At 42.9% G+C, this 13,341-nt stretch overlaps 1 protein-coding gene across 1 annotated transcript in view; it reads left to right on the top strand.

Moving 5' to 3' along the window:
• CSMD2 (CUB and Sushi multiple domains 2) overlaps positions 1-13,341 on the top strand; it is a 304,278-nt gene that overhangs the window by 37,659 nt on the left and 253,278 nt on the right. The window contains exon 3 of the mRNA XM_075722124.1: positions 9,180-9,292. Coding sequence (XP_075578239.1) covers positions 9,180-9,292 — 113 coding nt within the window. The remainder of the gene's footprint in view (positions 1-9,179; positions 9,293-13,341) is intronic.

Genomic DNA, 13,341 nt, shown 5'->3' with positions numbered 1-13,341 from the left:
GGTTTTGTTCCATTTGGGTGCTGCTTTTTAACTCTTAGCTTTATAGAAAGTGAATTTCTGCTGTTTCCTTCTCATCTGTTGCCAATAAATTTAATTTATTATGCGTTGTTATAAATTAAAATCTTAAGGAATTAGCGTAGGCATACCTGTATTGTGGTGGGAAGCGAGACTGCAGTTTATGTGGAAATCCCCGAAGTAGGTCTAAGCTGGCTGTCCCAGGATCGTGTAGGCAGAACAGTGCTTGCCTGATGCTGGGGCTTAATACTCACTCGAGGGAAGTAAAGATTCTTTAATACTGATGACGTAAGTCTAGTTCAAATCCTGATTCTTGTATGCGTAAGGAGTATGCGCAGACTTGGCAGAGGAGACGTGGATTCGCTTTGCATGTCAGCTTTGGCTCTTTACAGTTGTATAGTTTTAGCTTCTTGGGATTCAGATAGAGAAAACAGGAGGAACAGGGACGCATGTGTAGTAAGTGCATATAGTAGTGAAGCCAGAATTAGAGTTTTTGATTGTGTCACCTACGACAGCATATGAAACTACTGGTAGTTTATCTCTTCAGCCCCAAACTACCTGTTTGCCATAAATCTAATGCTTGGTGCCTTCCATCTGGGAATCTCCATATGCTCTCATTGATGCTTCTAAGCATCTCTGCAAGACTGGTGGCTGGTCAGGATTCTGTGTGGCGGGGACTGAGGTTGCCAAAGGCGCTTAGGGTTCAAAGGATTGCCTAAAATCTTCTAGCAGGCTAGCAGCATACCTGAGAGTGTAGCCATGGAGTTGAGACTTCCAGCACTCTGGTTTCAAAAGCTGCCTCCCAGCTGAACAAGCGTGAACAATTAGGAAGTAGTATTTCTGTTCAGAATGCTGCCGGCCTGAGAACTTCTATATTTACTCTGCCTTTCTTGCATTTAAAGCTGTTTTGAACATTCATGTCTGTTTACATTTAAAGTTCTTTAGGCTGTAGGACACTGTTTTTGCACAGCATGCAGCAGAAGAGTTAATGTTACCCCAATATTCACACAAACCCTTTAGTATTTGCAACATCTCCAGTATGGTAATGCTTTCATGTTGTTCACCAGTTGCATTGCATTTAGCAGTAAGGCTTGTGTGATTTGCAGGGGGTTCTGAGAACTTATTTCTCCCATTTACTAGATTTCACGTGCCTGGTTTGGTTTTTTTTTGAAGAAAGCTAGAAATAACCTAAAACTGCCAAGTTTTGAATTGACACTGCTGAGCCTTACTTGGTTTATATCCAAACTTGTCTTTGTTTATAGAATATCAGCTCAGATTTGCCAAGAGGTTACTAAAATTTAGTGAACTTTTCTGTGAATTTGTGTTTTTCTTTTTTGGTTTGCAATAACAAGACAGAGAATATAGATGCCAAAGTTTGTCAGAGATCTGCTTGCATCTCACTGCTACTTGAGAAAGTACGGGAAAAATGAGCATGGAAGGGACATGACAAAAATAATAAAATAATTTTAAGGCTATGGTGTTCCCACTCTGTTGCATTGTATGGAAAACTAAGTTTATTGAAATTTGATGCTTCATACCTGTTCCCAGCTTGAGCCATGAAGGCCTCATATATTTGAGATGGTTGTGTTGGCTTTAGGCTCTATAAATAACACTTTCTAGTGGGAGTTGACCCAAACCCCGTTTTAAAAGAGCGAAGGAATGCATCCAGGCTGGCATTCGAGCCCTGTGACCGTCCGTAGACACTGTGTTAGTTAATGAAGCCTTTGTCAGTGTCAGAGGTAAGCAAAGGACTCGTGTGGCTTGATGAATTATACTTGACTTGGAGGAGGGAAGAAAGTGCAGTTGTTTCCTAAGTCATGCTGGCACACGGGGTATTGATTGTGTGATGTTAGATTGAGAACTGTTTGCTAAGTGCTAGATTAACTTTCTGGAAAAAAATGTAGGTGTAGTATATGTCATCGTGAGCAAGTTTAAGGGACAGAGAAAGCTTTTTTCTTCCTAATGCTTGTTACTCTCTTGATAAGAAAAATATATAGTAATCTATGTCAGAGCCAATGGATTATATTATTTTAGAGGCAACTTAATTATCAACCAGCTGGGCAGGGGGATGGTTGGACGGTAGTATGGAATAAAATGGGACATGTGGTGTTGGTTGGCAGCAGACCCAGTTTGGACTTGCTTGGTAAAATATGAACAGAGAATGTACAAGGAGTTACTGCTGCTTGCAGCATGCTTCTGAAGATGTTTGTTCAGCTTCTGTTTATAGCTTGACTCAAAAGCAGCTTGGTTTTGAGCATAAATCATTCCAACAAGTTGCATAAATCCAAATATGAACTGATACTGTTTTTCTTATGTCATTACAGTATCCTTTTAAGGATACTTGCCTGGGCTGAGAGGTGTTTTTTTTTGTTTGTTTGTTTGTTTTTTGGCCCAGAGCATCATTTCAGCCTGTCCTGGTTTCAGCTGGGATAGAGTTAATTTTCTTCCTAGTAGCTGGCACAGTGCTGTGTTTTGGATTTAGTAGGAGAATAATGTTGGTAACGTGCTGATGGTTTAGTTGTTGCTGGATAGTGCTTACACTAGTCAAAGGGCTTTTCAGCTTCCCATGCTCTGCCAGGGGCACAAGAAACTGGGAGGGGGCACAGCCAGAACAGTTGATCCCAACTGCCCCAAGGGCCATTCCATACCATACGGTGTCATGGGCAGTATGGAAACTGGGGGGGTTGGCCAGGGAGCAGCGATCGCTGCTCGGGAACTGGCTGGGCATCGGTCGGCGGGTGGTGAGCAATTGCTTTGTGCATCACTTGCTTTGTGTATTATTATTATTATAATTACTGTTTTACTTTATTTCAATTATTAAACTGCTCTTATCTCACCCCAGGAGTGTTTCTCACTCTCACTCCTCCGATTCTCTCCCCCATCCCACCGGGGCAGGGGGGTGAGCGATGGCTGCGTGGTGCTGAGCTGCTGCTGGGGCTGAACCCCGACACAGCCTTACAGGGATCAAAACTAAAGGGCAACTGTCTAAGTGACACCGCTGAGTTCTGCCTTGCAGACAGGACTGGCTTTTAAGTGTCTGCAGCATGCATGAGCTGGGAGTGTTCTCACATTATGCTCTGCTTGTTTCATTTATGATTAATGAGAAAATTTGTGGTACCAGTTATTCTGTCAATATGGTTGAAAGACAAATCAAGCTAACATCTCATTGTAATTGCTTGTTTCCCTATTAAAGTAGTACAGAGAGGGAGAAATACTAACAGCCACTGGGGAAGAAACTCTGTGCTAGATAAGCCTAAGGAAATGTGAGCAGAGAGTCAGCTGGCTCCTCAGGTGTCTTTCATCCACACTTACTGAAAATGGGGGAAGTCTGCATGTTCTGGCACAGCTGTGGGGGATAAGCCAGGCAGGGGAGTGCTGGGTGATGGCGGCCGCAGGAGCCGTGAGGACGCTGGAGCAGGTTATGGGCTGGACAGCACAGAAAGCCCTCCTGGAGACAGGGCTGGCAGGGAATCTTGCAGACAACGATAAGCGAGAAACAAAGACCTGTCAGCTTGGGTTTTACTGCACATGCTGAAGTCCTTGTGCCTAGGGCATCTATGCTTGGCTTTTTTGCCAGCTTTGTAAAGTAATATTTGAAAAGCATGGTGATTCTCTTGGGTTTTGGCCCATGATTTGGAGGAGACATTAAACTCCTTGAGGATGAAAGATGATTTCTAGAACTAAGATATTGATAGGAATGACAAAATGTTTTTTTACCCCCCTTACTTTACCCTTTCCCCCCTTACTTACTTTACCGTACACCCACCAGCAACTGTGTCTTTAAAGAAAAAAATCTGCTACCTGTAATGACATCTGAGATGGGATGGATTGCTGTGGATAAATTCCCTGATCTCTTGCATTTGTTCTTTTATTCTTGACATACATTCTGTGAAGCAGCCTTGAGGAGGACATCTGTGAGTGACCACTGACTTTGCGCATGGCTGTGTTTCCAGTTTCCCCTAAGACTTTAACTTTTAAACATACACATACGTATGTATTTCTGAAGGTGTTCTCCCTGCAGCAGCTGGAGTACAATGCTTACACATCCTTCTCATCAAGATTGAGAAAGTTGCAAATGTTAATTAATAGTGCTCATACCCCTTTTTCAGAGGGAAGACTGAATGTACGTGGCCTCGTTGAAGCTAGTGAGTTTCCTCCTTGCTGTGTGCATGTGAGCCAGCTGTCTAGCTGAATAAGGCATATAAAACTTGACTCCGAGTCAGTGGGGAGTTACTGGGCTCTTTCTGTTGGCCCCAGTTGACAGTGGATTAGTCAAATAGTTCATGAACGCACCTTTCAGGTGACTTCAGGTAGACTGCTGTCTTGTTAGCTGGGCGCACGGTGTGAAAGAGGACTCACCTGCTCGTTCCAGACTTCTCCAAAGGGCAGCTCTGACCCTGAGCTGTTGTTTTCCCAACACAGTGCCTTACACCGACTTAGCTTGACTGTTGTCCTGGGATAGTGCAGGGGTGTCAGACTAGCACTTACAGAACCACATCATTTAAACTGTATATAGGGAAGAGAGTGGTTCATTTGATGGGAAATTTTCTTTAATAGGTGCCTTTAAATTACATGCAGGAAAAAAATCACTGAAGTATGGTGTAGTGTAATTTAATGCTGGGCTAAACGATGCAATCCAATGCGTTTTCATTAGATGTTCTGAGGCACTTCTCTAGCATTTATGCTTTAAAGGCTGTTGGATTGCCAGCTGCAATAACTATTTTGATTGCAGCCTGAGCTGATGGTGGGCATCCTACCAGAAAAATAATGTCCCTTGTTTTAATTATGGCACCTGCACTCCAAAATGGGAGCCTGCGTCACAGTATGCGATACACTTGTACTTGATACAGTGGAACAGTATAATATGCAACAGATGGAGGTGAGAGCCATTTGCAAAGGGGCTGAGGTGTGGCCTGTCCTGCCTGACTTCTTTTTCTAGGGCAAAAGAAGTGCTCAGCTGTGAGTTGAACCTGCTGAGCAGAGCAGTCCGTGGGTCTTTGACTGGTGCTCAACTCCTTTCGGAGGCGGATGGGACAGTTTCCCACTGGGGAGGGACTCTGGCATTAGGGAAGATGGTGATAGATCACAGGGGGAAGGCGTTTGGGCGCTGTGAGGAGCGGAGAGCAGCATGCCCAGACCCCAGTGTCTGGTCCAGGCCTGGAGCCTCAGGAGCTGCTGGTGTGCTGAGGGGCGTTGGTGCTCCTGGCGCCGCGGAGAACCTGTGGTTGGTGGTGGTGGTTGCAACAGCAGGTCGTTTCTACTGACATCAGTTCTAGCAAAGCTGTTCTGTGAAGCAGATTTTGCTGTTCTGCTGCAAACGGGGAGTCATGCAGCAGAAATATTTGCAACGTCTGTGGCAAACCCGAGGCAAAGAATGAAGAAGGATGCAAATAGAGTGGAGGATTTCTGTGTTAATTTGTTTTAGTATATTGATTTTTGCCGTACTGTGAAGCAAGGGCAAGCTTATGAAGTGGTATTTCTGGCACTGGTTTAGTTTGGTTCCTCACAGTAGGAGCAGAATTAAGCCAATGAAAAACACATTGAAAATCTCACACAATCAGTGTTGGCTCCAAGCAACTTAAGGGGATAATCACTCAATAATCCATTTGGCCAGAGGTACAGAAGAAATGGAAGATGATTATTTGTGCTGTTATTACTGCCCTCACCTTCTTGTTATGGCCCTTAATAAAAACAAGGAACAGAGTTTGCTGCTTTTCTTTCTCATTACTGTATATATATATATTTTTTTTTATTGCTAAACTAAATAACAGTGATGTCAGAATTACTGTTTCATGCATGAGGCCATTGGGGAATGATTTCATATTTTGTCTGCCATCATGTTGATCCCCATGCTTTAAATTTGCCTGGGCTGCAGATTTAGGGAGGAAGGCATGAGGACAGTTTACCAGCCAGGTCAAAACAAGGCAGGGCATCCTGCCAAGCTTGGCTGTTTCTGGGTCTTTGGAACAGGAGCGCTGAGGTCTTACAGGAGTGATTTGTGCGCAGGCATTGTTAAATCATTGTTTCTTCAAGAGGATATTGCCTGTGCTCTTGCTTGGAAAAGACGAGGACATCAAAAGAAGGGAGAGTTTTCAGTTGTGTGCCTTGGTTGAAGGCTTAAGTGGAGGAGTAACTTTTATTTTGACTGCAGCTGCTTCCAGTGAGGAACGGGAGGAATTTAATCTCATTTCTAGTGCAGGTTTTCACTGCAGGAGGAGACATGGAAATTAGTGGCATAGAGGGTAGGAGTTGCTATATGGATATTTTTCTTACTGAAGCAGTATTTCCTGCTTCCTTCTGAACAAGTTTAGCTTTAGCACTAATGGAGGCACTTTTCATCTTTCATGGGCAGAAAGACTGTTTGATCTGAAGAGGAAGACCAAAGTGTTTGGTCACCTTTTGTGCTGTCAGGCAGCCCATTTTCTTCTGCTTGCTCCAGGGATGCTAGACAGACACAAATGAACATCTGAACTTAAGGGCCTGGAGTGATGGTTGGGTTTATTAATTTTCAGAGGTTCAGGAAGCCCAGAGGTTCCCATGAAAATTGTCTATTCAGTCAATGTGGAATCTGTAGAGAGACTGAGAACAAACCCTCAGTTACAATTTCATGCCCTGATGCACAGGCCATCCTTTTCTTTTAAGGCCCTGTAACTAGAAAATACGAATACATGCTTGAGGGCGGTGTTGTTTCAGGTAGCACTCAATTCCTGGTGACTCCTATGGGACATGTGCGCTTGCCTGCAGGTAAGCAGACATGTAAATGTTGCCCTGCGTTAAAAGCAACATCTGCGAAGTGGGGTCCTCCTAGTAGATTGAGCAGCATCCATGATGCAAAAAGCTTAGTTCAGAGAGAACAGCTCTACTCAGGATGTAAGAAGCACAGACTACTGTTAACTAATTCCTAGGTAATGATAAAACACTGCGTGGTGATTAGAGGAAGACAAATTGACAGGTTCTGCTGTCCATTGTATGTTTTTATTAAAACTGGTCCATGCATTTCCTGGATTTTTTGAGTGCACGAAGGTTTCAATAAGCCATTCTAATTAAACTGCAAAAATAAATTAATAAAAACTACGGCACTCTTCCTCAGTTCTGTGCATGGTAAAACTATCTTGAATCCTTAAAAAACCTGGGAACCTTTTATTTTTAATAAACGGGAGCAGTTGTTCTTCCAGCTTGTACAGACAATGGATTTTATGCTGAGAGCGGTTAAGTACTTCTTTGCTGACATTAAAACTTGACTGCCATCATTGGCTGACAACTGCATGAACTTTGCCAATAACTGGAAATTTTGCTTTAATAAGGTTCTCGGGCAGAGCATGTCAACTTTCATTAGAGTTCAATCTGTTTGAAATAATATTTAGGTTTACTAAATTAGGGCCAGAGTAAGAACAGCAGGGAAGTTCACTCACTGTCTCTGGAAGTTGCCAGGGGGCTGGTGGCAACTTTAAGAAGGAATTGCTTGTGCTGGAAATTGCAGGGTACTGGTACCTGACCCCGTGGTCAGAGAGAAGATGGTGGCCCCCCAAATTAATGATCTGATTTTGTTCTATGGGTGCTTGGTGCTTGCTTTATTCCATGTAATATATGAGGAGAGGAAATATTCTGAATCAAATATATACACATAGGTATGTATTAAGGGGTCAGAGAGCTTTGTATCACGCGTGATCTTTTGCCCTCTCAGTAAGAAAGACTAGCTGCTGTAGAAAAAGATGTGGGATAAACCTCTGAGTATGTGTGTAAGAAGCTTTAAACTTTCTTTCTTACTGTAGTTTATCTTGTGCTACTTGTATCCTTTTGATCCAGCTTGAATACTCTTGATCTTGAATGATCCGTGTGGCAGTGAGTTCCTTCAGTGCTTCTGCAGTTTTGTAAAAGTCTGGTTTTAGGACAGTTATTGGGCAATGGGGATTGCATCTGAATTTCTGTCCTTGATAATGGCAGGCAAGAATCTCATATGAGATTGCTTTAAAACAAATGCTCCTTGTGTAAATCTATTACATAAATCACCATAGCAAAGTGTAAGGGGAAGGCTTGTAAGTTATAAAACTGTAATTGTTTGAGAAAGGTACGTTAGCTGTTCTTGGGCTATGTCAATAGGGTATCAGGGATTTAGTGTTTGGGATCTAATAATGCCAGTTTAAAATCCTTAACAAACAGACTGTTGTAATGAAATGAACAGTTGTCATTCTGCACTAAGTCTGCAAAGAACGCCGGGGAGGGGAAGGCACCTGGGCGGTGGGCTTCTGCAGCGCTGCCTCTGGTCTGCGCGCTCGGCTCGTCCCCTCTCTACAGCTCGTTCTGCCCTGGCTTGTGGGCGCGTGTCTGTGTTCCAGGCAGCTCCTACAGTACATCTGCTGATCATCTTTGCAGGTGATTTCCTGTCTGTGGGCTTTGATTTCCTCAGTGGGTAAAGAGGGGTTAACCATCACAATCTGCACGGTGGTAGATGTTAGATATTAGGGAGTAGGATGAAAAGTGCCAGCCTTGGGATTGCTCTTGCAGGCATAGTTGGGGAGGATTCTTAAAAACTTCAAAACTTCTCTGTGGTAAAACTACAAACAAATACTCTGAAGATAGCCACCCTGATGGGCTTTAATTGGGAAAAAACATTTTCTTGCCTGCTCTCTTCTGCTGTTTTAGACTGTGCTTGATTTAATGTAGATTGTATAATGCTTCAGACCCTTATCTAATGTTTTTACTCCAAGGTTCTCAAAACGCGTTATAGGCATTATTCAATAGTGTCTTGGGCTCATTCAGTACCCTTAAATATTGCTCCCATTTCATGGATGGGGAAAGTTATTCTGAAGGGTTCGGTGACTGCTCTGAGATCACAGGGCTGGGGTTAGCAGAGCACTGCAGAGCAGATGGTGTTAGTGAACAAGGTGTGAAGCAGATAGATGGGTTTAAAATACAGTCCATGAAGAAATGCATTAGTAGTTACTCTGGTAAGCCAGAAGGTGTTAAAAGCCCGGGATGAGTTTGCCCAGCATTTGTTGAACAGCTATTGAATTCAAGCTGTACCAGTCTGTCGTTTTTAGCTCTGAAGCTCCCCGCTTCAGGCTGTGGTGTATTGGCCAAAGTGGCAGCTGCCCCACTCTTGGATTTGCCAGCAGGTCAAAGGCAGAAATGGTGAGTGTAACCTTCCTCTTGATTTCTTCCAGGTTAACGGGTTTCCAGCTGCCTGCTCCTATTGTGAGTACAGGGGTTGTGCTGTCCTTGTGGCTTGTGAGTGATTACGCGGTCAGTGCTCAAGGCTTCCAGGCGAACTATGAAGGTAAGTCTGCCCAGTCCGGTAATTGTCTTGAATTGTATCCGCATTTGGCTTATGGCAGGGTGTGAAACCAAGGTGCAGAGTTTATACCAGGATATATACATACATATGCAGGCACTTAATCCAAGACAAGATTGCCTGGTTCTTGTATAATTTGATCCATTCTTTCAGAATTCAAATTGCTGATTCCTTCCAAGTGTAATGTATTTTTTCCTCTCAGCATCTGTGCTCGAAACATCTTTAAAAGCTTACTCTAACAGCAAAGCTCGAATGACTGAGAAGGAAGGGTAATGCGGGATTTGACTGTGGAATCCGCGGGGTTACAGCAAGCGCAGCGCCCCGTGTAGCCAGTGCGATTTATGGCTGAGACGGTGGGGACTGCAGAGCAGTGCATAGGATGCTTGGATGTTAGTGTGGTTTTTTCCTTTATGTTCTCTTCACTTATTTGTTATTTTTCTTTTCCCTGCACCTTCCTCCCCAAGTGTTTAAATTTACCTCCTGTGTCTCTTGTCATAAATAATATGTGGTGTTTGGTGTGGTTGTGGAGATAAAGGATTAGATGTGAAGGTTTGGTAGCTTCAGAAAATCTTGGACGGTGGAAGTCATCAGATACATGAAAGAACTGTTTATAGTGGAAGGCAGGTCATGATTGTAATATGAGCTGGTACTGCTGGGTAAACGACAAATTAACCATGTTAAAATTTGAGATACATTTATGTTGATTATTGAACCTAGAATGTTGTTCCTATCCCCCTAAAATGTTTTTATTTGGAGTCCTTAGAAGTTCTCAGCCTTAATGATAATTTTTGGTAATGAGTTCTACCGGACAATTACCCAATACATTAAACCAAGCAGATGCCTTCGTTTAGACAATGTTGTAGTCTTTCATCGTTTTCTGCACTTGACGGTTCAGGTTCAGGAGAATTCTGTTTAAGTACCCTCTAATTTCTGATTAAAACCTTTGCTCTGCCTTGAGGTGGCGGTGGCACTAAGGTGTTCTTTAGTCTTGAAGTGGTCGGTGTGTTAGCGGGTGTTGGGTATGGCTGGGCAGCGGTGCTGCAGTGCGTGTCGGTCGGACACCGTGCTCTGCTGTTCCCAGGGTACGTGCCTGCTGGGGATGCTGGTGGGTGCGGTGGCTGTTGGGACGGGCGAGCGCAGCAGCGTGGTGAGGAAAGGCTGCAGAATCTCTGCTAGAACATGTCAATTGTTGTGTCTAGTAGACATGACAGTACATTGCTCCCAAATTGCATGATAGAGGACTCCTAGCTGGTTTTGTACTTTTTTGACATTTAGAGTTCATTTTTTGGCATTTAGTTATGTTACTTGTACACTTTTTAATGTGGGTTTTTTATTACCTTGATGCAGCAGGTAATGTTGCACAAAGGCTTGTTCCAGGGCTGCCCTTTAGTCACATACTTTAAATTATCTGAAGTTTATTTCACTGGTGATTAGGAGGCTTTAAAGCAGGTAACTGAGCGCATCTCCAGGGGAAAAGAAAGAAATGTACTTAAAACTTAATCTGAGCACCGAGTGACACAGAACATTGGTGTAAATGAAAGCTTCATTTTGAGAGGGACAGGGCAGGCTTGCTAAACCTGATGCTCTGAGCCTGTCTCAAAACAAGCTGCTTGCTTGCTGTTTGGATAATTAAGAGTAAAGGAGGTGGTAGGTGTGTGTTTGATCAAAGGGACATGCTGCTGCTGTACTGCTGCTTCAGTTCACTGGTAATCTATGACTTGGTGAATAGCTTGTGATTCGATAATTCATGTTTAAAGACAGAACAATGCATCAGGGTCCTTGCAGTAAATGGCTCCTTTATGATCTGCTATCAAAGCATGCTCATTATTCTCCTCCTCCCTTTAAGCAATCATTGGGAAATGCACCAAAAGAAACAGAATTTTAAAACTGAAACAAAAGATCTCAGGAACTTTTTTAAAGGAGGACAGGAAGAAAGTCTGTAGTTGGAGGCATCAAAGTGACACAAAAACATTTGATGTCTGTTCTGCTCTGACCCTCTGGGAAATACGTAAATGGAGGTTGGCTTTGTCTAAGTTAACATCTCCTTAGCTTATCTAGTCAGTATGATGCCTGCATGATAAGATCTCTTACAAGAAATTTCATGAAAACACCACAGATGACATCTGCTCTTACCTGTATATATGTTTCTTCATTTCTCGTTGTTTCAGGACGTGCGGTTTAGCTATACATTTCACTGGTTAAAAAAGAGAGGGCTTGTGTGCAGGGGTGGCAGAATTTATTAAAAAAACACTCCCACTATGAGAATGTTTAGAAATGCTAAGACCAGATAAGCAGAATGAGTATCTGAAAGTCTGTAGAGGTTTTCCCCAAGGCCTAGGTAAGGCAGGTGCCAGAGGTGGCAGTGGAATTGGAGGAACAGCAGCTCTGGGGCTGCTATCCTGTGGTGCTTCTTTCCTGAGCTCACAGTTTTCTGACTTCATTATATGTTATTGTGCCTTGCTGCTAGATCTTCCTTAATCCTCTTTTCCTCATTGTCTGACTTCCTCATCTTTTTTCATTTAGTTTGGGGTGTGTTGCCAGCTTGTTTCTGTCTGCTTTCATTGTCTGATTCTTCATGTTCTCTGATCTCTTACTGTTTGTTGTGATTTTTCTCTAGATGCCAAATATTGTTTCAAAGCTCAGTAAACAGTAGGGATTTCATATTCCTCCTTCTGCTGTGGAAGACAGTGTTGAGAGCAAACAAAGGCTGATGTTCTCCTTCCCAGCCCTGCCATCTCCCCAGGAGCGGACCCGGGTGGGGCTGAGGATAAAGCTGCTGGGGGTGCAGCATCCCTGGGTTTGAGGCCCCAGGTCACGGCTCCAGAGCCTGGCTCCTGTTCCCAGCTGTGGCGCAGGTGTTCCCAGCTGGGTTCCCAGCTTCCGAGCTGCAAAACGAGGTCGGGATGGCTGCTTGTCCTACGTGCTGCTACGAATTGGCGCTCGTGAATGCAGCATTCGGGAGCTCCTGGACGGTGGTGTGAATATGGGAAAACCCACAGCAGTATCACAGTTTGAGAGGAGACGTGACTAGTTCAGCACAAATAACAGTCTTTAGGTGGATGATCTGGAAAAAGAAATGGGGGCAACAGTTGCAGGATGACTGGGAATGAAAAATTGTCAGCTTTTTGTTGCTGAATTGAAAGAGGAGAAAAATTCATTTTGATTTAACTATAATACTTCGGTCTAAAGGTAATTTTTTTTTTTTTACTTAAGAGATTCTTTTACTAAATAAGTAGTTCTTATGAAGCTCCATTTCAGAATATATGATTTAGAAAATATTTAAATTAAGTGCTTTCATGCTTTTAGCATCCTTAAACTTGTTTTTTTTTTTCTGTTAAACTGTCCCTTGAATTCAACATGATTTCACAATTAGCCTTGTTCACCCTCAGACTGCGGGATTTTTTCCTTTTTTATGACTAAATGATTCTTCTGAAAAATCCTAACCAGCTGTTGTGGAGTCTTGCATTTCATTTCAACTGCAGGAGAATTTTGAAGCAGAGACAGCTATAAATAATCAAAGTTAGAATTTTACTAGGACGTGAATCTTGACAGTCTCATCTTGTGAAAAATACTCCTGAAGATTTAATGACAAAAAATGACCGATGCTTCCCCTGAAAGATGTGTGAAGCTAATGTTAAGGCACATGCCTAGACTACCATGTGAAATTAATTACAATCACTGCTGCTGCATACCTGATGAATACATAGTAAGTTGACATTTAAAATAAATTGGGCAAGTCTTTTACAATAAGAGGAAAATTGATGTAAATTCCACATCATTTCCTCAATAATGCTAATAGCAGTTCATGATGAATAGCAGGTGGGTTTTTTTAGTTTACTAATGTAGATATAAAATAAAATTACATTATTACTTGTAAACCATTACCTCTTGGCTGCCTTGTTAGTCTTGAGGGTATGAAAAATAGAAGGGGATTTAAGGAAAGATACCCAAACCTGCTCTTTATCATACATGACTGGAGAGTGATGCTATGAAGTGCTGAGGCTCGTCAGCCTGATGAAACTTCACGCTTTTCA

The sequence above is a fragment of the Pelecanus crispus genome, chromosome 16, assembly GCF_030463565.1.
Source record: "Pelecanus crispus isolate bPelCri1 chromosome 16, bPelCri1.pri, whole genome shotgun sequence".
Classification (NCBI taxonomy): Eukaryota; Metazoa; Chordata; class Aves; order Pelecaniformes; family Pelecanidae; genus Pelecanus; species Pelecanus crispus.
This window is presented reverse-complemented; position numbering and strand designations above follow the sequence as displayed.